At 40.3% G+C, this 24,269-nt stretch overlaps 2 protein-coding genes across 3 annotated transcripts; one reads left to right on the top strand and one right to left on the bottom strand.

Moving 5' to 3' along the window:
- Positions 1-241: 241 nt before the first annotated feature.
- On the top strand, positions 242-5,596 carry LOC148101166 (uncharacterized). Of its 2 annotated transcripts, XM_087845578.1 has the most exons (6): positions 242-385; positions 2,346-2,378; positions 4,211-4,595; positions 4,685-4,717; positions 4,838-4,903; positions 5,329-5,596. In XM_087845578.1, exons 2-6 carry the CDS (start codon positions 2,358-2,360, stop codon positions 5,559-5,561), a joined length of 738 nt encoding a protein of 245 aa, XP_087701704.1. In that variant the 5' UTR covers positions 242-385; positions 2,346-2,357; the 3' UTR covers positions 5,562-5,596. The 2 variants fall into 2 exon arrangements, with proteins under 2 accessions (XP_087701704.1, XP_087701703.1); XM_087845577.1 differs by lacking the exons at positions 242-385; positions 2,346-2,378 and adding an exon at positions 2,509-2,540.
- A 7,081-nt stretch (positions 5,597-12,677) lies between these two features.
- On the bottom strand, positions 12,678-22,114 carry LOC148101165 (E3 ubiquitin-protein ligase TRIM21-like). The gene is made up of 9 exons (XM_087845797.1): positions 22,082-22,114; positions 16,170-16,238; positions 15,774-15,863; positions 15,534-15,677; positions 14,126-14,273; positions 13,851-13,895; positions 13,722-13,748; positions 13,353-13,528; positions 12,678-13,046 (listed from the first exon to the last, which is right to left on the bottom strand). Exons 1-9 carry the CDS (start codon positions 22,112-22,114, stop codon positions 12,678-12,680), a joined length of 1,101 nt encoding a protein of 366 aa, XP_087701923.1.
- Positions 22,115-24,269: the final 2,155 nt, after the last annotated feature.

Here is a 24,269-nt window from a genome sequence, read left to right as displayed (position 1 = left end):
TCTTAGTTCTTTTCGACTACTGATATGCATTAAGCCAATTTAGACTGTAAAGCTAAATGTTACTTTAGATTCATTTTATTATGTTGTTTCATTATGTGTTTAAACTGTAGTAAAAACAATGTCAGGCTTCCTTTATTTTATATAATGTTCAATGTAAATCAGGTTTAAGAGTGAGAGCTGAGAAGTAGAGAATACTTTGGCTCTCTGCAATTCCTCTTTAAGATATCATGACCCATCAGTGACCCGCCCCTCCCCCCGCGCACCTGCACTGCACGCTCTCAAACTTTTGCAGGGCATTGCTTGCATCTCAACCATTCAGTCCACGGACGGAGAAGCTGCATAATTAAACTGGAGATCGCAAGATTTAAAACAAAGCTTTCCGCAGGTAAGATTTTACATTTTGTCTTCATGAAAACTGTGCAATTTTTTTTTATGAAATGAAACAAAAAAAGGTATCTTACGTCAGGTTTTATTTTTATTTTTTTAACTTGTACAATGCATAAAGTCCGTCTCAGTTAATAGCAGCTTGCTAGCAAACAAACTGACAATTATACATCTTCAAAATAAAAAGAAAAGAAATTCAGCAGCATGGGATATTTTTTGGCAAATTTGATGTTTTTTGGGGTGCTTAATCCAAAACTGATCTCCTTTCCCCTTAATCACGGACATTTATTTAAGGAGGAGTTTACATTTCAAAAAAGCACAACAGCTTTGAAAAATGTCAGTAGCTGTGTCCAAATTCATGGGCTGCATCCTCCTTAGGCCCGGCCTTCACGGTCTTCGTGGGTCGCGTCCTCAGGAGGTCGGGTAGGTAGGAAGTAAACGGCTGTGAAATTGGACAGTCTAGCATCACCGCTGTCTCGGTGGAGTTTAATAAACTCGGCCGTCTGCTCCTTGCTATCTAAAATATAACAGGACACTGGAGTAAATTCTTGACCGTCTCACACTTCTGTTTAATCCGTTTTCTGTTTGACGTTTATTCAGCTGTGTGAAAACAAAGGGGGGGGGAGTCCGCTGTTCTCGCCGGCTGTAATAATCCTCAACCTCGCTGTCTGTTATGGAGCTGTCGGGTCACAGACGCCTCCGAAAACGTCGGAGCGCGTTTGGAAATATATGATATCTTGATAAATCGAGCAGATATTTGAAGTTTACACAGCTACATTCTCGCTTGAAAATAACTCAAAAGTTTATTTTGTGACCCAGAAAGAGTAATATTTAAAAGTTTTTAGCCCCGCTCGTCCGCCATTGCCGCGTTTGAGTTTTGTACGAAATGCACTCTGGGATATTTAGCTGTACCAAGTCCACACAAGTCACTACTGATGCATGTTCGATAAAACAGGCGGAGCGAGAACGCGTCCGGGATTTTTTTGCGTTCTCGGCTTGATGCGTACTTTGAATGTCTGTTTCAATGACTGAGCTGCGTCTGTCCGTCCAGTATATTTTACTAGTGTAGCTGCACATCAGCATGACCCAGATGAGCAGGTGCTCTGTTTAGTCTCGTTTGTCTTATTCCTCACGTTTGTTGTAGGTGTTTTTCACTGTCAAACATAACTGGACAGAAGGCCTGGCATTCTGCTGCTAAAGTGGGCTTTAGAAAGTGTTTTTTGTGGAACATCAAGGCTGCCATGTAGTATTCATTTGGCTATTTAAAGCAAATAATGTAAATGCTTATACATAATGTAAGCCTTTGTATGGTGTGTTATAACTTTGCCTTCAAACAATCAAAAGTGTGTTCATGTGTTGTCTCTTTGGTCACTATGTTTTAGCATTATAATATGACACACCTTGGAGGAAATGATAACATGCTGTCCTAATAGTGTTTTATGTACAGAGAGTTATTAATAAAAGTATGTTGAAAAAAGGAAAATGATGTAACTCTAACAGTGTGCCAATCAGAGGGCATATAAGCTATCCTATATAAAACACTTTAAAAAAACCCCTAATACTACTATATTTAAAATGGGTGAAACATTGTGATGCTCTGTGGGGTTTTTTTTTAATTTAATTTAATTTTTTATAAATGTTATTCTTTTTATGTTACTTTAAATTGGTAGAGTTGCAGGTCACAGTTTGTACATCAGGTTCACCTGCATGAGAGCTCACTGTTAAGCAACCCCGTAGCCTTATTGAGGTGAGCTTCAGTAAATAAATCAAAAGGAAAAAGAAGGTGGAAATAGTGGAAAGCACAGTGCAGTCCAGTTATATGTTAGAGATGGGTAATGGGCTGCTTTTCCTGCTTGCTGAAGACTAAGAAAAATGTTGGTGCATTTGTGCTGTATCACCTCTAAGCCGTTATTACTTAAATGTAACTGAGAAGTAACTTTGGATTTTGTCTTTGGTATTAGGTCGAGGAAGCCATGGCAGCAAGCCAAACACAGGTATGTGCCTTTTTTGATCAAATATTTTAACATGTAATTATTACTGAATCATATGCAGGAATGTTAAAGTCAAACAGCGTCTTTTTTATCTTTTTTCTTTTTTTAAACATGACTATGTCACCATAGTAACTGATGACGAACACATCATCTGGTTGGAAGCAGGTTAGATTCAGAGTTTCTGTTTAAAATAGACTGGAAGCCCCCGTTTTCACTGATTCTTTTATTTACAGCATATTTTAAGTGTAATTTAGATTCTCTGCTGTGGGAATACGTTTTAGATGCGCCACCTTTTAAGCGTCACCTTTCTAAACTCGAGCACTGCAGTTAACAGGTGGATTCTTCTGTCTCAGTACAGCTAGCAAACAATGACAAAGCACTTTGAGACTAAAAGTGAAATTTGACAGTCTTTACTTGGTTTTTAACATAAACTCATTGCTGCAGCCAGGGTTACAAAGTGATCCCTCTTAGACTTCCTTTTATTTTTAGTTATTCTTTCTGTCCCTAGTTAGCTAACATAAACTAATGTAGGGTAGAACTGTTATCAGTATCCATCCAACCAACCAACCCAGTGACCTCATAGTCTGAACTCAGCCAAGATGGAAATACACATGCTGTAAACACTTGTTTTTTTGTTTTTTTTTTAATGAGCTTCACTGACAGTGTTCAATCGGAGGTTTCTTTTCTTTTTTTTCTTTTTTTCTTTTTTTTTTTAAAGAGTAGGCCTCCATAGTGTCATCTAGCCTTAATGTATGTAGTGTTTCAGGTCAGCTTTAACCTTGAGCATTGGATATGTATCCAGAAATGTTATGTCTTTTCAAATACATTTCTAGATGTTATTTCTATATCAAACAGTATTTGAGTGTATCTTCATAGCAGCTTTTCTTATACAATAAGTTTGTGGAATGAAAACAAAGCCATCTTTGTTATATGCCACTAGTTTGACTTAAAAAAAAAAGTTTCCTTGCAATAAAGGCTGTCAGCATACGGTAGTAACCCGTCTCATTTTAGTTCATTATTCTTTTACAGCCTCATATCTATAAAAGAAGGGATGCTGTGTAGAATGTAAATCAAAACGGAATTCAATGTTTTTCAAATCTCATGAACCCACATTTTGTTAACAGTAAGACATGTAAAACATTTCAATTGCTTAAACTGAGAAATTGTTCCATTTTAAGAAAATTATAGGATCATTTTGAATGTGATGGTAGTACCATGTCTCAGAAAAGTTAAGACTGGGCCTTGTTTCCCACTGTGAATTTTCTCTTTTCTTTTTACAACATTGTAAACATCGGGGATCTGAGGAGACCAGTTGCTGGACTGTAAGGAGAGCAATGTTGTCACATTCTTGTCTGATGTAAGATTTTACCTGCTCAACAGTCCTGGGCCGCCTTTGTCGCATTTTTCGTTTCATGATGCTCCAAATGTTATGAGTAGGTGAACGGTTTTGACTGCAGGCTGGTCATTTCAGCACTCAGAGTATTGGACTATGAAACATTGCCATTATAATACATGCACTATACAATTTACAATTGTTTCGCTGAAATATCCAAGGCCTTCCCTGAAAAAGATGTTTAGATGGGAGCATATGTTGCTCTATAACCTGTATTTTTTTTCGGCACTAACGATGCGTTTCCACATTTGCATGCTGCTAGCGCCATAGGCACTAATGCACCCCCATACACTAAGATGTGGGCTTTGAAAAACATTGCGTTCTATTTTAACTTGCATTTTACACAGCGTCTCAACTTTTGGAAGATAGTTTTACAGCTTTATTACATAACTCTATCCTTATAATTGACTTCTTCTCATGATGATTATCTTTACCTATTCAGGAGGAAAGTGATTGCTCTGAGCTGGATTTCTCCATTTGTTCAGGCTCTGAATACGTGCCAAGTCACATTTCAGACTTAAGTGATGAGGACACCCACAGTCTACAAAGTAAGACACTAAAGATCACTGACGTTTCAAGCAATAGCGACAGTGATAATGAAGAACTGAGAAACATGACTCTTAAAAAGACACCCAGAACATATGGGAAAAGAAAAAGAAATGATCACAAGGGAGAAAAAAAGGCTAAACGGAAATCAGAGGTGACTGTAAAAACATGCACAAAAAGAGAGGACAACAAACGAGTATGGAACAAAAAACATTGTCTTTACTGTTATCCTCGGGGAAATGAGGAGGAGGAGAAAGGAGGAGGCAGTGAGATGGATGAAGGTCAGATTTTCCAGAGTCATTCAATAGAAAAAAAAATCAGTGAATTAGGATGATATGGCACATTAAATTTTTTTTTTTTTTTTTTAAAGACGGAAGTTCTCAGTACTTCGCAGATGTAGATGGTGAGTTTAAGCATTTGTCTGAAATGTAGTGACACTGTTGTGTATTCTAATTAAATTCTATTCAAGTGAAATCTGCATTGTACAATAACAGCTACCATTTTTTGTCTGTTTCTGTTTTAGAAGAGACCAAGAAAGTAACACTCGCCATGAGGAAAAGGGGAAAAACCAAAGTGGCCAAAGCAAAGGGTGAGATGTTTTCAGCTTTAAATGTATTTGATATTTTCTGTTTGCAGTATATGAATCAGGTTGTAGACAATATTGTTATGATGAATGATTTTAGCAGGAATAACTAGTTAGCATCTTATTTTAAAAGGCTAGATGCAACAAGTACTTTTGAAAACAAAATGTATAAAGGTAAATTGGCTGCTGTTTCACTCTGTAAGTATATTAGTCAAAACTGATCTCATGTTTCTGTAAACTCAAAATACTTAATTTAAAAGTGCTTACTACATATCTTGGGTACAAAATGTTGAGTAAATTGTTGAACTTACCGTTTGGTTTGGCATTTTCTGTAAATATACACAAGCAGAACCCCATTTAAAAACAAACAACTTTACAACATGTATGTAACATAGTTTAACACTCCATGTTGTCTTTTGTGTTATTTGTAGAGATCCCCCGTGCGAAGGTCAAGAGGCCATGGAGTGAAGCAGAGAAGACGGCAGTGCAAAGATGGCTGGGAAAATTTGTCGCGGAGCAGAAAATTCCAAAAAAAGAACACTGCATGAAATGCTTAGAAGCGGAAAAAGACTTAGTTAATCGCTCATGGAAAGATGTTAAAAACTTTGTGTACAACACGATTGTCACTCTGAATCGAAGGTCTGCTTGTAAAAAACTTTTTTAAGTTAGTTTAAGTTCTAGGTTTTTGCCCAGGATGTTTTTGGTTCGTTTATAAAGTTGTTCACCTTCTTAATGGCTTAATGGTTAGTCAGCTTGAGTGATTTTTCTTTTTGGCAAAAGTCAAAACAAACTGATCAAAGTTATTGATCACTATTTTACTTGTAAGTCATTAGACTTAATAGTTGTCTTAGTTGTTATAATAATTTTTATTCCTCTGGAAGGATTGTGAAATAAACTGAATTTGCTCTTCTTGCAGCATTGTGGGTATTTCCTTGGTAATTATTAATAAAATCTAAAGCGGTATTTGAAATGTAATACTACCTTTTTGTTATGTAGGGTTGTCTTGATAGATTATCAGAACTTTTTAGGTATTGTATTTATGTATAAAGTTCAGACTGTTTAACTTTCACATTATTTGGTTGCACTAAAATGGAAAATGGCAGAGAGTAAATGCAACCAGAAAAAACACATAGACGGAAACAAACACAAAAGCACCCCCTGGTGGAAAATGACCCAAATAGCACCCTATGGCAATGTCCTCACTCAGATAGCAAAATGAGTTTTTTTTCTACTTGAGTGTTTTAAGATTTTGAGGTGATTTTTGATTTTGGGATTTTTCCCATTGTTCAAAAATGGCAAAGATTTGTCTGCAAGTGTAGCAGAAATGGTGGTCCTCACTTTGATAGTGCCTTTACCTGGTCCTCAGTCGGGATGCAAGACAGGAATGTGTGTGTGTGTGTGTGTGTGTGTGTGTGTGTGTGTGTGTGTGTGTGTGTGTGTGTGTACGTGTGTGTGCGTGTGTTTGTGTGTGTACGTGTGTGTACGTGTGTGTGCGTGTGTGTGTGTGTGTGTGCGTGTGTGTGTGCGTGTGTGTGTGTGTGTGTGTGTGTGTGCGTGTGCGTGCGTGTGTGTGTGTGTGCGTGTGTTTGTGTGTGTACGTGTGTGTGCGTGTGTCTGTGTGTGTTTGTGTGTGTGTACGTGTGTGTGTGCGTACGTGTGTGTGCGCGTGTGTGTGTGTGTGTGTGTGTACGTGTGTATCACCAAATTTAAGCATCTTAAAGTCTTTAACCAGAAACATCTCTCTCTGTCTCAGATAGCATCAACATTTTGCTCTGTGACCGTCTCCATTGAAATAATTCCAAACATTCAAACCATTTCATTCATTCATTCATTTATTTGTTCATTTCAGGCACAACAACAATACATATATTAAATATAAAGTGAACAAAACAAAAAACAAAAATTACCTGAAAAGGAGTGGGACGAAGAAAACTTATTAAATCCCACCCCTATACTCACTCATCAACAAAAAACAATAAGCTTCCCACAGCTACGCCCATTGTTGCAACCAAACAAACCATCAACAGCCCCGGGCACATGCAAGCATCTCAATGGCAGCTCGCAACAACAAATAGAACCTTCATAACAGAATACAGAATATATATTAATTATAAATTGCGTTACCACAGGTAACAGGCAATAATAATTACACAGTGACAAACACACATACATATACATACATACATATATATCTACACACACATGTACATACATATGCACACACTTTTTTTTTTTTTTTTTTTTGAATCCATAGCAGCAATGGTAAGAGAACGAACATTACAGAGCACACTATAACCATCATTGAGTATACTGTGACCAAACAAACTGTTTGTAGAGAAATTTAAATCTATGAATATTTTTGCATTGTTTCAGTTGTAAACTCAGACTGTTCCAGATTTTCACACCACGTACAGACACACAAAAACCTTTACGGGTTGTTCGAGTTCTGGGTAATTTGAATTCTCCGAAGCCTCTCACATTATAAACCCTTTCTCGAATTTCAAATATAATTTGTAAATTTGCAGGTAGAAGTTTATTAAAGGCTTTGTATAAGATTATGGATGTATTGTAATTAACCAGATCCTGGAATTTAAGTAACTTTGCCTGAAGAAAGAGTTTGTGAGTATGATCTAAATAACCAGCCTTGTGAATAATACGCAGTGCTCGTTTCTGTACTGTGACTAATGGATTAGTTGTATTTTTATATGTGTTTCCCCACACTTCCACACAATATGTAAAATATGGAAGAACCAGGGTACAGTACAGAGTACGAAGTGCATCTTTATCAAGGTATGGTTTCACTTTGTTCAAAACTGCGAGGCTTCTGGAAATTTTGGTTTTTATGTGTCTGACGTGGGGTTTCCATGAAATTTTGGTATCAATTACGACTCCCAAAAATTTGTGTTCACTCACATTATCAATTGGTACACCTTCAATGATAATTGGTAATTCTATATTATATTTTAAATTACCGAAAAACATTGCTTTAGTTTTATTTATATTTAATGATAATTTATTTATATCCATCCATTTTTTAATTAATTTTAGCTCCCTGTTTACGGTCATTACAAGATCAGTATAATCATCGCTACTAAAAAATATGTTGGTGTCATCTGCGAACAGTATGAGTTTAAGTACTTGAGAAACATCAAAAATATCATTTATGTATACATTGAAAAGTTTTGGTCCCAACACTGACCCTTGGGGAACACCACATGTAATACCAAGTTTCTCTGAATGGTGATGCCCTATGCTAACATATTGTTCCCGACCCGTTAGGTAACTTTTTAACCAGTTACCAGCTTTCCCTCGAATACCATATCTTTCCAATTTATCCAATAAAATTGAGTGATTGATTGTGTCGAAGGCCTTTTTGAGATCAACAAAAATACCAACTGCATATTTATTTTTATCCAGTGCATTAGTAATTTCTTCTACTGCCTCAATTATCGCCATTGAAGTGGTTCTTTGCGTTCTGAAACCATACTGACCAACATTTATTATTTGATGTTTTTCAAGGAATTTTTCTAATCTTGAATTAAAAAGTTTTTCTAAAATTTTTGAGAATTGAGGCAGTAGAGAAATAGGCCTATAATTGGTAAAACTGTGTTTGTCATTACTTTTGTATAGTGGTATTACTTTTGCAATTTTCATTTTTTTTGGAAAACAACCGGACTGAAATGATAAATTACAGACATATGTTAAGGGACTAGCAATATTCAGAATAACCTGTTTAACTACAGACATATTTATGTCATGATAATCCATTGAAGACTTACTTTTACATTTTAATGTGATATTTATTACTTCTTGCTCATTTGTAGCTGAGAGGAACAGTGAAAAGGGATTTGATTTTATATTACTGATGTTTTCGCTGCTAGTTCAGTAATATTTATAAAAAATTTATTGAACCCATCTACAATGTTACTCATGTTGAGATTTTCACCATTTGCATCAATGAAACATTCAGGATATAATGTTCCAGAAGATCCTTGTTTAATTAAGTTATTTAACACATCCAAAGTTCCTTTTATATTGTTTTTATTTTCATATAATCTTCTTCTATAATAAAGTTGTTTACTCGTTCTTATAATATCAGTCAATTTATTTCTATATGCTTTATATCTTTGTTCCACTTCTTTTGTTTTTATTTTGATGAACTGTTTATACAGATTGTTTGTCTTTTTGCAAGCATTGATAATTCCTTTTGTGAGCCAAGGACTTTTTATCTTTTTTTTCTTTGTCTTGTGTTCGTTTACAGGACAATGTTTATTGTACAACATAGTGAAAATATCTAGGAAATTGTCATAAGCCTTGTCCACATCTGACTCTTCATACACCGAACTCCAATCTTGTTGTGCTAAATCGAAATTAAAGGCATGAATTGCTTCTTCATTTATTGTTCGCTTTGCTATCGTAATCTTGGTATCTATTTTTTTTAAATCACAGTCACACAAAGTAAAAACTGGTAAGTGGTCAGTTATGTCACAGACAAGCAGGCCACTATTAATTTGGAAATCCATGACATTAGTAAAAATGTTGTCAATAATAGTGGCGCTATGTGATGTTATTCTGCTTGGCTTTGTTATTGTTGGATATAGTGATAAGCTGTACATCGTGTCAGTAAAGTCATCAATGGCTTTTAACCTTGTTGGGTTTAGCAAATCAATATTAAAATCACCACAGATGAATAGTAATTTTTGGTTCACCGAAGCAAACATTTTTTCTATCCATTCATAAAAAGTGTCAATACTTGAACTGGGTGTCCGATATAAAACGTCCGTGCCTTTCAGTTTGCGTCCTTGTTTCAGCAGTGCGACCTTGTTCTTCCGATTGACGAATCTCATGATGACGGCCGGCGGTCTGTCACTCCTCCTGGGCAGTGGGTGACATGCTTCTACGTGCTCCAGGTCCATCTCTATCCCCTTGCTTTGGAGGAAGGAGGCCACCTGTTGCTCCACCGAGCGGGTCTCCTCGTCGCTGGGCTCCCCGACGCTTCCGGCCACCGCGCGCACGTACGAGCGCGGCTTGATTTTTATACTGCTAATGACCACGTCGTTCGTACGGGTGTACTGCTCCAGCTCATCCACCCGCCGCTCGAGATCCATAATTCGTCTGTCCTTCTCGGCATTTTGGAGGCGTAGCTGTTTTACCTCCTCCAAAAGCCCCAGAAGCAGCTCCTGCTGCGCCCTGACTGCGGCCACGTCTCCGCACAGTGCTCCGAGGGAGGTTTTAATGTCCTCGACCTCCTCTGGTGTTGGGCCTTTCTTGGGTGGCATACTGTCTTTAGTTTGTGTTACTCGTGAAACTTCTATAAAATATTTGTCTTAACCAGCCATTCCAGTCCAGGGGTCCTTTCTTCTTTTATTTAACTGGCGAGATAGCAGCTGATGGTAACTAATGTTGGCTAATGTTGCTGCTAGCTAATAAAGTTTCTTGACTTCGATGTCCAAAGTTCTTAATTTAAGATATGTTAAATCTCCACCAGCTGTTCTTCAATCCGCACTGAGGTGCAAATCTTGTCAAACTATTTCACTTTACTTACTGAGAATTTTGCAGAAACAAGAAAAGTGCGAGGGAGCGCAGTACCGAGGTTGCTGTCCTCGGCGCCATCTTGAATTGAATTGTGAACCATGCTTGTCACGTGTCACAGAGAGGAACAAAGAAATGACAAAGACATGTTTGAAGTCGCTAAGATAACTACGACAAGTAGATCCTTTTTATCTGCATAACAGAGAGAGCATTCCCACAGTACGTCGACCTCTGACCAGCGCCCTGTACAGGAAGTCTGGACTGGAGTCCTAATGCCTGATCCTGCGAGCATCACCCAGCAGCCAGTGCAGAGTTCAGATGGAGCAGATGTGGGTGAGGGGGCTCGCTCGGCTCTCACTGCCCCACTTTCCGAGTGCCGTCCCTGCTTTGGCAGCTTGGTAATTAACCAACCGGTAATTAACTGGGTTCATTTTTGGGTCACAGTAGGGACAGTAGGTCACACGGGCCTGTAACCAGTAAGAGCTATTCACACTAAAACTGGTTAATGCTCAAATTCTTACCTTCACTAAGGGTTAGAAAGGAAATGTCCACAATTTAGTCTTTTAGTTGCTGAAGTTTTTAAAAGTATTTTAAAGAAGAAAAGCAAAAGCAGAATCAAATTATATTCATAATCACATAATAATGATCAAATCACATCAATTATACTTATTTAATTAATCTAAGAATTTATAAAGACAAAAACAATAATCACGAACAGTGACAGAGGTGGCAAACATCATCCTTACATCAGTGAATCACATATGTGTAAAACCCTCATTCAAAAACTACTCGCAAATGATTCATCAGTAGAACACAGAATAGGACATTAACACAGAGAACATATTGTCGCTCTGGGGGTACAGGAGCGCAACACAAGGGTTAAAAAAAGGTGCCCTGGTCCCCAAAGTCAGAAACAGCCACGTCACAGATAAAGGTGAGGTTTATTGCTACATCAGTCGTACCAAAACTGAAAGCAGAAACTCCAGGGTGAACCAAAATCAGCCAAAGTTACAAAGGAAACAAGCTTTTCCAAAGAAGTGCTACCTAAACTAGACGAGGACAAGCGCTACCCCAAACCCCCAAATTTAATAAACAAGAGAAAACGTACACGAGTAAATGGGCTTCAGTGCTGTTTACAAATGGACAAAGCTATTTACAGTACTATACACTATCCTCGCTGTTGTCAGGACACACACAGGGATTAAAGACTATGACTTGGGCAGCTGAGGACAGGTCTGCCGGAGACAGCGGCAGCAGAAAAAGGAGAGACTGCAGAGACTCTTAAAGGCACAGAGCACACATACAAAATGTAGTCCAGACATACCAACACACACACTGATTCATGACCAAAATATGGCCATTGTAAATGTTTTAAGGAAAGTATTTTCCCATTTTTAATGTGATGACAGCAACACATCCTAAAAGAAATCCTAAAGTCCAACTTTAGGAACACAATGAAGTGTTTCTTTTTGTGCAGCAGTCTCTAAATGTCTGACGGCCGAGGAGAGCACTTTCTGATATAACAGTCCTGGCTCTTGTTTCATGATGTAGTAAGTGTGCCTTTCCAGAAGTGTAAACTGCCAAATCCACATGTGACTCCATGCCATCGGTAATGCAGGCCGCTGAGGCTGAAAGCAGGCCAGATAGCCTCGCTCATCTTTAGTTTGACGGATGTCCGTATTTTCCAGAAAGAATTTCACATTTTCTGCCAACATTAATCACAATGGCAGCTTTAGCATATGCTAACCAAAGGCCATATTCTTCTTTATTGTGCTGCAAAGAGTGGGCAGCACGGTGGCACGGTGGTTAGCACTGTTGCCGCACAGCAAGAAGGTCCTGAGTTCAATTCCACCATCAGGTCTTTCTGTGTGGAGTTTGCATGTTCTCCCCGTGTTTGTGTGGGTTCCCTCCGGGTACTCCGGCTTCCTCCCACCGTCCAAAGACATGCAGCTTGTGGGGATAGGTTAATTGGATAATCCAAATTGCCCATAGGTGTGAATGTGCGAGTGAATGTGAGTGCGAATGGTTGTCTGTCCCTGTGTGTTTGCCCTGCGACAGACTGGCGACCTGTCCAGGGTGTACCCCGCCTCTCGCCCTATGACAGCTGGGATAGGCTCCAGCGCCCCCCGTGACCCTGAAAAGGATAAGCGGAAGCGAATGGATGGATGGATGTGCTGCAAAGAATAAAATGATCAGTTATTAGTTGCAGATGTTTCTGTATCCAAGTCTTGAAGCAGTTGATATAGTTTCATTCTGTCATCGCAACAGGACAGATGATTAGTGGAGCCTCATTGCGTCCCGATTTATTTGTACAGGGGCTGAAGAACGGATGGATGGTGTCAGAAAAACTATCTGTGAATGTAAACATTAGCACTTTGGCATCTACGTTGTAGAAGGACAACAGTCCCTTGTCATAGTCGACATAGATTCCCACCCGGGACGGTCTGATGGGAACCGTCAAGTTGGTCGATGGTTCTGTTCTGAAGGCGAACTCGGAGTGATCCCGAAGGCTGAGAAACCAGTATCCATGGGCGGGGCTCACGGTGATTTTACCCTTACGGTTGATGGACCGACTGGCCACGCCGAGGTCCCAATCAGTCTTCCCCCCTACCTCCACCTGAAAGAGGACATTGTGGTAATGATTAATTTAGACATTGGACACCGAATTTGCAGTGCGCTTTGATCTTTAATGTGGATGCCATAGTTTTCCAGTTATGATGGGAGATCCCCCATATGTTAAAGAAAGAAATTAAAAACACAAATTAATCAGTAATTTATCAAAAAGAAACATAAAATCTTCTCACTAAACTCAAGATGTCATAAAGCTCTCCTTGCTCATGTCTCCACGTCCCCATCAGATGGACTGCTTTGTTTGTAGAGACTGAGAGTTTAAACTAAAAGAGCTTGTTTCCGTATTGTTTACCTCCCAGTAATGGCGCCCTGAGTTGAAGCCCTGGTTGGCCAGCACACACACTACCCGGTCAAAGCGTTTCAGGTTGTCTGGTACCACCTGATGGCGATCTCCACAGTAAACCCTCTTCCCATCTGCTGAGACGGTGAGACGTGGGTGGGCTGTGGTGGGATCCAAAGTGATGTCGACTGACAGATACAGTGATAGAGCAATGGTTAGTTCCTCCATCCTGTAACAGCTGACTTGACTTGAGTTCGGGTTAAAGATGAATGATGTCCGGTAAACTGTAAATGCCAAAACGTCTTTGAAAGTTTCTAAAAACCTGCCAGTGTAGCTCGGGGCTCAAACAAAAGTAAACGCTAAAAGGATTTAAGTCCATACCTGCATATTCTTGAACCCTCCTAACCTCTGCAAAGAAAATGTGATAAATTAACTTGTTGACATTTTCTTCAAGTCATTTATTAGAAGAAGAATATTAGCATGTAAAGAAGCTGTCATTAAAACACTTACTCAGGTTGGGTTTAGATAACGACTGGATTGATGACGATTGCTGACCTACCAGTACGGAGAGACACATTTTTGTAATGTTCAGTTAATATTTGATGTTTGTTAATGAAAACATGATCATGCAGAGTTTGAACTTGGTGGATGGTCTTTTTTTGGCTACGTTGCTGTTGTACAGACGTTCCACTGAGTTGCAAAGGTTTACAGACACTATTTGCTCTTTTGAATCTTCAACATGACTTTACTGCCCAGTTTAACTTGAGGTGGGAATGAAGACTTACAGATTTCTGGCAGTACTCGCAGCTCTTTGTGAAACTGCTCCATCATCTGATTGACGGACCTGAGAATCACACCTGACGTCAGCTGAGATGACACAGAGACTCCGGACCAGTTCTTAGCCGGCGGAGGTGCAGACAGGGAAGGGAACGTCTGCAGGGGGATAGGAATGTCATAAAGACATACAGTCTATGTTACATATCATGTTAATCATACTATATGCTCAAAGTAGCCAAATTCCAGTTACTTAGGGCCAAGTGAGAGTAGAAAAGCGCTATATAAGAATCAGTCCATTTACCAAATAACAAATTCCAGTAATCATCGATTTCATTTTCATCGGCGGTTTAGGAAAAGGTCCACCCTGCTGCACTCTCTTCTGCACCTCTCTCATGCACCGTCCTTCAAACTCATCCATGTACTCCTTACATGTTCACCTGTCTCCCTCTCATTGAACTCGAACCTTCATTCTCTCGTCTCTCCAGAACATATCTGCTTGTTTCCAGACTCTCGTCCATGCACTCCCTCCCCTCACTGCAGATTACATCTGGAAACATCAGTAGTTTCTGCTGGAAAGGTAGTTGGCAGTGGTTCCTGGAGTTTGCACCAAAAACCTCCCACTAAATGCTTTGGTTGCTAGCAGATTGCTACTGACTACCTACTGGCTGAGCAGGAGTATAAGGTGTGGCACAAACCAGAAAAGTCGTGCCTCAGCCACAGCCGATGTGTTTCAAAAGACACAACATTTCGTTTAAATCTTCCCTTTGTTCTTGTTTCACTTCAGCTCAGAGAATCTGTCGATTCCAGTGAACTACAGTGCTACAATACGCTGCTGACCAAATGAATCACAAACTTTTTGCCAGCTCGTTGGGGATGCTTCTTTTCTAATGACTGGTCGACTGGTCCAAGGCTTGAGGAAGAAATTTCCCACTGACTAACAGCAACCTCTAGCAACTGAATGGGCGATGCTCATCAGCTTCATTCACTCGTTGCTGTTGCCACCACGAGCACCTCTACAGCCCTCTCCTCCCTGGTCACGTGTCTGCACCCTAACAAACGCTGCTTATACCGAACTGTGCTGTGAGCGTGACCGGGGCGCCCCAGCTTTTAGTACCATTAGTAACCGTGGCTCTCACAATTCTCTGACAATCATTTGGTAGTTTTATGCAAACAATAACATAAAAGCATCAGGAGTAGAGTGGAGAGTGGAGAAGACATGTTCATGTCTCCCAGCAGCGAGTGCCTCTAGCAAGATGAGTAATCCTGATCCAGGGTTTCACATCTCTGCATCTCAGTTCTCACCTCGTCAGTATATTCCTTAACTGGACTTATAGCTACTTTCTGAGAGTAACTAGTGGAGCACTGCAAACGTCTGTATTATTTTATCTGGTGCCTCATTTCATTATTTCTTCATACCTTGAGAAAGAAGATGTAGTCCTCAGACAGAGCCAGCTGACTCAGTGCTGAGCTCCTGCGTTTGAGCTCAGCTATTTCTTCTTCCAGCTCTCTCAGCACGCTCTGAGCTCTGCGCTCTGCCGCTCGAAGAGTCATCTCTATCACCTGGGTGCCACAGAAAGCGTGTGTTCACAAATATGCCGACAAATGTCTCGTCTGCTTTGAGACAAAAATAGTATGATTGTCTCTGTAGTTGGTCACCTCCAAGACTTCAGCTTGGCAGTGCTCCACGCTGGAGATCAGCTTGGAAAAAGCACAAACGGCTCCATCCGTCTCCCTCTCTGCAGTATCCTGATTAAAGCACGAACAGCAACCAGCGGAAAAGTAGAAAAGAAGAATTCAGAGACAAACATAAATGCAAAATGTGACAAACGAAAGTGTATCTATTCTGTCATTTTCTTTTCTGATTTCATTAAACATGAGCAGCTCGGCCACATGAATACAAACAGTTTTTAAGTGTCAGCTAAAGATCTCTGCTCTCTGATTGGCTCCTGGAACAATGTAGCATGCTATCTTAACAAAACAAACAAACAAAGTGCACGTGTGAGAGAATAAACACATACGATCCTGCAGTCGTGTTGACACCACATCACTCACCTTTATCTCTTTTCTCTCTCTCTCACTGATGAGCTCCTTCAGCTCCGCCTCAGTAAGGCCTAACTGAGCCTGTATGAGACAGAAAACACACACTGTGTCTAATAACCAATGCATTAAACATGCTCTGCTGCAGGTGCATGTTTATATACAATTAGATGCACAGTTTGTTTGTCAGTGACAGTTGACTTTGATTTAAAATCAACTGACAAACACTGAATATATGATTGAAGTGCAGATCTTCAGCTTTAATTCAGGGCTTTCAGGTATCTGTGTTACTGCTGATAGACGTCGTGTGAATTCTGATGAGTGAGAGCGAACATGATTGGATAATGGGCCAAAGCAAAAGCAACCGAAGAGTTTATCAAGATAAAGAAATGGGATATTATAACAAAGTAAGTCAGCCTAACTCAACTCTATAGAGCCACTTATTGAATACAAACTGAAGGCACAGGGACACACGAACAAGCAGCAGCTGGAGATGGTTACAGTTCAGGGTTCGAAACATCAGGGAGCCGTTTTTCATTCAAATATTAAATACAAGTCTTATATTTAAATTAGGGATTCAATTCAATTCAATTCAATTCAATTTTATTTATATAGCGCCAAATCACAACAAAAGTCGCCTCAAGGCGCTTCATAGATACAGAGAAAAACCCAACAATCATATGACCCCCTATGAGCAAGCACTTTGGCGACAGTGGGAAGGAAAAACTCCCTTTTAACAGGAAGAAACCTCCGGCAGAACCAGGCTCAGGGAGGGGCGGCCATCTGCTGCGATCGGTTGGGGTGAGAGAAGGAAGACAGGATAAAAGACATGCTGTGGAAGAGAGACAGAGGTTAATAACAGATATGATTCAATACAGAGAGGTCTGTTAATACATAGTGAGCGAGAAAGTGACTGGAAAGGAAAAACTCAATGCATCATGGGAATCCCCCGGCAGCCTACATCTATTGCAGCAAAACTAAGGGAGGATTCAGGGTCACCTGGTCCAGCCCTAACTATATGCTTTAGCAAAAAGGAAAGTTTTAAGCCTAATCTTAAAAGTAGAGATAGTGTCTGTCTCCCGAATCCAAACTGGAAGCTGGTTCCACAGAAGAGGGGCCTGAAAACTGAAGGCTCTCCCTCCCATTCTACTTTTAAATACTCTAGGAACAACAAGTAGGCCTGCAGAGCGGGAGCGAAGTGCTCTAATAGGGTGATATGATACTACAAGGTCATTAAGATAAGATGGGGCCTGATTATTTAAGACCTTGTATGTGAGGAGCAGGATTTTGAATTCAAATCTGGATTTAACAGGAAGCCAATGAAGGGAAGCCAAAACAGGAGAAATATGCTCTCTCTTTCTAGTCCCTGTCAGGACTCTTGCTGCAGCATTTTGGATTAGCTGAAGGCTTTTCAGTGAGTTTTTTGGACATTCTGATAATAATGAATTGCAGTAGTCCAGCCTGGAAGTAATAAATGCATGAACTAGTTTTTCAGCGTCACTCTGAGACAGGATATTTCTAATTTTAGAGATGTTGCGCAAATGGAAGAACGCAGTCTTACATATTTGTTTAATATGTGCGTTGAAGGACATATCGTGGTCAAAAATGACTCCAAGATTCCTCACAGTGTTACTGGAGGCCAAGGTAATGCCATCCAGAGTAAGAATCTGGTTAGATACCATATTTCTAAGCTTTTCAGCGCTGAGTACCATGACCTCAGTTTTATCTGAATTAAGAAGCAGAAAGTTAGTGGCCATCCAGGTCTTTATGTCTTTAAGACATTCCTGCAGTTTAACTAATTGGTGTGTGTTATCTGGCTTCATGGACAGATAGAGCTGGGTGTCATCTGCATAGCAGTGAAAATGTATGCTATGTCTTCTAATGATGCTGCCTAGGGGAAGCATGTATAATGTAAACAGAATTGGTCCTAGCACTGAACCCTGTGGAACTCCATAATTAACCTCAGTGTGTGAAGAAGACTCTCCATTTACATGCACAAATTGGAGTCTATTAGATAGATATGATACAAACCACTGCAGTGCAGTACCTGTAATACCTACAGCATGTTCTAATCGCTCTAATAGGATATTATGGTCAACAGTATCGAATGCTGCACTAAGGTCAAGAAGGACAAGCACAGAGATGAGTCCACTGTCAGAGGCCATAAGAAGATCATTTGTAACCTTCACTAAAGCTGTTTCTGTGCTGTGATGAGCTCTGAAACCTGACTGAAACTCTTCAAATAAACCATTCCTCTGCAGATGATCTGTTAGCTGTTTGACAACTACTCTTTCAAGGATTTTTGATATGAAAGGAAGGCTGGAGATTGTCCTATAATTAGCTACGACTGCTGGGTCTAGAGATGGCTTTTTGAGTAAAGGTTTAACTGCAGCCACCTTGAAGGCCTGTGGTACATAGCCGATTATTAGAGATAGGTTGATCATATTTAAGATCGAAGAATTCATCAATGGCAGGACTTCTTTGAGCAGTTTTGTAGGAATGGGGTCTAAAAGACACGTTGATGGTTTGGAGGAAGTAATTATTGAAGTTAACTCAGAAAGATCGATTGGAGAAAAAGAGTCTAACTTAACATCAATGGTACTAAGAGTAGCTGTAGATAATATTACATCTGTGGGATTATTATTGGTAATTTTTTCTCTAATGATAAAAATTCTATTTGTGAAGAAGTTCATGAAGTCATTACTAGTTAACGTTAAAGGGATGGTTGGCTCAAAAGAGCTCTGATTTTTTGTCAGCCTGGCTAAAGTGCTGAAGAGAAACCTGGGGTTGTTCTTATTTTCTTCAATCAGTGATGAGTAGTAAGCTGTTCTGGCTTTGCGAAGGGCTTTCTTATAAAGCAACAAACTATTTCTCCAGGCTAAATGATGATCCTCTAAATTTGTGACACGCCATTTCCTCTCCAGATTACGAGTCATCTGCTTTAGGGTACGTGTTTGAGAATTATACCACGGAGTCAGGTACTTCTGATTAGAGACCTTAGTTTTCACTGGAGCTACAGTATCCAGAGTCGTACGTAGTGAGGAGGTGAAATTATTAACAAGATAATCGACCTCTGTTGGGGTAGCGTTCAGATAGCTGCTCTGCTCTGTGTTGGTACAGGGCATTAACGATGATAACAGTGGGTGGATTATATTCTTAAACTTAGTTACAGCGCTTTCAGAAAGACATCTACTTTGATAAAGTCCACTCTCCACTGCTGCGTAATCAATTATTGTAAATGTAAATGTTATCAAGAAATGATCAGACAGGAGAGGGTTTTCAGGAAACACTGTTAAATGTTCAGATTCTATGCCATATGTTAAAACAAGATCTAGAGTGTGATTAAAGTGGCGGGTGGGTTCTTTTACATTTTGAGAGAAACCAATTGAGTCTAATAACAGATTAAATGCCATGTTGAGGCTGTCATTTTTAGCATCTACGTGGATGTTAAAATCACCCACAATAATTATTTTATCTGAGCTCAGAACTAAATTAGATATAAAGTCTGAGAAATCAGACAGAAACTCTGTGTAAGGCCCAGGTGGACGGTAGATGATAACAAGTAAGACTGGTTTCTGAGTTTCACAGCTGGGGTGGACAATGTTAAGCATCAGGCTTTCAAATGAATTAAAAGTCTGTCTTGGTCTTTCATTAATTAATAGACTGGTGTGAAAAATTGCTGCCACACCGCCCCCTCGACCTGTGCTTCGAGATTTCTGGTAGTTAGAATGACTCGGGGGTGTTGATTCATTTAAACTAACATAATCATCCTGCTGCAACCAGGTTTCTGTAAGGCAGAGTAAATCAATTTGTTGATCAATTATTAAGTCATGTACTAACAGAGACTTGGAGGAGAGAGACCTAATATTTAATAATCCACATTTCACTGTTTTACTCTTTGGTTCAGGTGTGGATACTGTATTGTTCTTTCTTTGTAATTGTTTATGTTTAAGTTGTTTGTTGCTGGTTTTTAGTTTGTTTTTTGTCATTTTGGAAGCTGACACAGTCTCTATGGAGATGGGTTTTTGGGGGGGTAGCAGGAGGAGGGAAGCTGCAGAGAGGCGTGTAAGACTGCAACTCTGCTTCCTGGTCCCAACTCTGGATAGTCATATTTTGAGGGGTTTAATAAATTTGTCCATATTTCTAGAAATGAGAGCTGCTCCATCCAAAGTGGGATGGATGCCATCTCTCCTAACAAGACCAGTTTTCCTCCAGAAGGTTTGCCAATTATCTATGAAGCCCACATCATTTCTGGGACACCACTCAGACAGCCAGCAATTTAAGGAGAACATGCGGCTAAACATGTCACTCCTGGTCTGATTGGGGAGGGGACCAGAGAAAACTACAGAGTCCGACATTGTTTTGGCAAAGTTGCACACCGATTCAATATTGATTTTAGTGACCTCCGATTGGCGTAACCGGGTGTCATTACTGCCGACGTGAATTATGATTTTACTGAATTTACGTTTACCCTTAGCCAGCAGTTTTAAATTTCCTTCAATGTCGCCTGCTCTGGCCCCTGGAAGACAATTGACTATGGTTGCCGGTGTCTCTAGCTTCACATGTCTGAGAACAGAATCACCAATTACCAGAGTTTGACCCCCAGCGGGTGTGTCACCGAGTGGGGAAAAACGGTTAGACACATGAACGGGTTGGTGGTGTACCTGGGGCTTCTGTTTAGGACTATGCTTCCTCCTCACCGTTACCCAGCCGCCCTCTTTCCGCAGCTGCTTGGGATCTGCCGGGGAACAGCTAGCGGGGCCTACGCTATCTTCGGCTGCACCAGCTACAGGGGCCTGGCTAGCTAAGGGTGAGTGAAGGGTGCGAAGCCGAGTCTCCAGTTCAGTAATCCTGGCCTCCAGAGCTGCAAATATGCTACATTTGTTACAGATATCATTACTGTTAAAGGAGGCCGAGGAGTAACTAAACATCTGACACAATGAGCAAGAAAGTGCAGGAGGGACAGGTGAAGTAGCCATGGTGCTAACGAGTCGGCTACGAGCTAAGCTAGCGAAACAGTACAGAGACAGTGAGTGAATACTTTGGCTATAAATTAGGTAGTGAGTACACAGAAAGTGTGCTTCGGATGAAGCACGTGAAGATTATACTATGAAAAAAGAATGTATTTAAAAGTTGTTAATTAAACTGCTAAGCAAATAAGCTACTCAGAAACACCACTGTGTTTGAGCAGGAACAGGAAGTGGTACTATACCACAGAGCGAGCGAACACCAAGTGAAACTGCATTCCTCAGTTTCTACACACTTCATACTGTACGTATTCTTTCCCATATTTCTGAAAGAGAAAAAAAAATCATCCAATCAAAACCTGGATTTGCCCGGACCACCTGGAGGTGGCCGTACTGCTGATCTCAGCTTTGTGGACAAGCGTGTTCGCCGTCCAGCCTTTTCCTTATGGTGCAAAAGTGTTAAACACCAGAAACTAAGGACAGAGTCCTTCCCACAACAGTCCTGAAATTAGGTGTCGTATTCCTGAGGTTTCCCTCCCAGTGGTCCATCCAAAACAAAAACAAAAAAAAAGAAAGAAAAAGAAAACAACAAAAGCAACAACAACTTTAAAAAAAACTACAAACAAACAAACAAAACTCTTATTCCTGTCAACATCTTTCTCTTACACAACACATACTTCACCCATTTGGAGTTTTCACCCAGACCCCCTCCAGGGACACAACCTCCCCACGGCTCCTGTAGCCGCTTTGCTGAGCTCAGCACCCATTGCAGCCGGGCGTCCCCTCTGCAGCCTTTGCTTCGGTACAAAGTGCTAAAAACCATAAACCCAAAGACAGAAGAGTCCTTCCCAAGGACAGAAAAGTCCTTCCCACGACAATCCATAATTTAGGCGTCGTTTTTTTGAGGTTTTCCCTTTTTGTGGTCCGCTTGAAAACTCCCCCCAAATCAAAACAGCTCACTGTTGCAGATTCTTTTCCCATTTCTTTCCTCATAGTTCGTTAAATTCCTGCATGTGTGAGTCGCTGAAGGCCTCTAGCGGTTCCCCCTTTTTTGAAAACAAAAGAACGGTGGGACTGGGACTATTTTCCCCCAGGATGGCCAGTCACCGCATACCTGCGATTCAGCGAAACTCACGTGAGGAATCCTGTTCGTGACGCCAAATTGTCATGGCAATGTTAACAATAACCTGCAACACACCCAGTGAGCTTGATTTGAAGTGGGTTTAATAAACACAATGTGGAGAGAGCATCCCAGTGAAACACCAGGACCATCTCTGAAATGTGGCCACCACCGTTACATCTTATATAGCATATACAGAGACACAGACAAAGAACATTCCTCAAACTCTTACATGTTGGCCCCTCTCATTGGGGGGGGCTATACCCCCTCCCTCACAGAGAGAATTATGACCTTGTTTTCTGCTTAGCCATCACCTAAGAATTTACATCCCTGATAAGCAGAAGGAGCCTCACTATCTGTTTAACGTCTCTCATTACAACGGCCTCACTGTGTTAACTTTCCACATGCATGTAAACTGGTGATGGGAGTGCTCTTACTATAGTAAAGTGAGAAAGTGATATTACTATAACTAATGTGATATGATTAAATATGTGATTAATACATGAGAAAAGAAATCTGCCACCACATGTTTTAGTGTTACTTTGTATCATAGTTCATACTCTGGTTCATTTGCAGTCTTAGTTATTCTGTTTTGAGTTTCTTATATTCCCTGTTTAGCGTCTTGATGATCAGATTCCCTCTTGTGTCTTTGGCCTCTGTGTCTCTGTGTGTGTCTGTGTTTATATATGTTGTGAGTTATTGTGTCTTGCTTCCCTCCTCATGTTTCACTCTCTTACCCCCTGCCTGTTATGTTTCTCATGTCTCCTCTCGTTCCCTCGCTCCCTCTAATCTACCTTTCCTCCACTTCTCTGTCAAACTCATGTGTCGGTCTTGCGTTCCTTATGTGTCTTCTGTTCCCTCGTCATTGTACTTTGTGTTTGCCGCTATCTCCCTAAGTATAGTGTTGCATTCTCCCTCATGGCTGTGCGTTTCCCCCGTGTGCCTCTTCGTATGTTTAGTTTATATATGTCCCAGTAAAGTTTTGCATTATTTGCCTTTCAGTGTTTTTCAGTTTCCCGTCTCCGTCTGCAACCGTCTATGACATTAATGTCAAACCTCTTTAGTGCAAACAAGATACTTACTCCAGTGTATAAACTACACCTTGGACATCCATTCAAAAACAGAATCATGACTGTTATAACTGTATGACTCTGATACAGGATATTGGACTGGATTATCAAAGTTAAAGAGGTAATTGCAGGCTAGCCAACAAGCTACCAGGCTAACAGCTGAGAAAGCTAACAGCTGACCGAGGAAACAGCTGACTGAACCTGCTACCAGTGGAACCAGATACAATGGGGCTGAAGAGGACTCCGTCAGCTGAGGAAGTCGGGGACATTAAAAGGTCTCTTTACTTCTTAATGGAGGAAATTTCCACTATCAGGTTGCAGCAGAAAAGTATCCTTGAACTTGTAAGATAAGATAAGATAAGATAAGATAAAACTTTATTAATCCCTCGGGTGGGTTCCTCTGGGAAATTTGTTTTCCAAAAAGCACAGCACCGACAGAAGTTACAGAGTTAAGAATATTATATATATATATATATATATACACACACATATATAAATACAAAGACATATATAGATAAAATATACAAAGGGGATAAATAGAATAAATAGGAATAAAAATAAAAATAAAAATAAAAATACAAGTGAATTGCACATTTAAAGTATTGAGGTCTATTGCACCGCTGATTATTAACAAAAGTATTGCACAAAAGGTAATTGCACAGTGAAGAGAAGAGGCACTACAGCTTAGTTGTTCCCCCCTCCTTTGTCCTCCTGTTTCCCCTCCCTCTCCCCTCCAGAGAGGAGTTAAACAGTCTGATGGCGTGTGGGACAAAGGAGTTTTTAAGTCTGTTGGTTCTTGTCTTTGGGAGAAGCAACCTGTCACTGAACAGACTCTTCTGGTTGTTTATGGCCGTGTGCAGAGGATGCCTAGCATTGTCCATAATGTCCAGCAGTTTCTTTAGTGTCCTTTTCTCTGCCACTGACACCAGAGTGTCCAGCTTCATGCCGACCACAGAGC

This window comes from Neolamprologus brichardi, chromosome 9, assembly GCF_056152115.1.
Source record: "Neolamprologus brichardi isolate AB-2024 chromosome 9, ASM5615211v1, whole genome shotgun sequence".
NCBI classification, from domain to species: domain Eukaryota; kingdom Metazoa; phylum Chordata; class Actinopteri; order Cichliformes; family Cichlidae; genus Neolamprologus; species Neolamprologus brichardi.
This window is presented reverse-complemented; position numbering and strand designations above follow the sequence as displayed.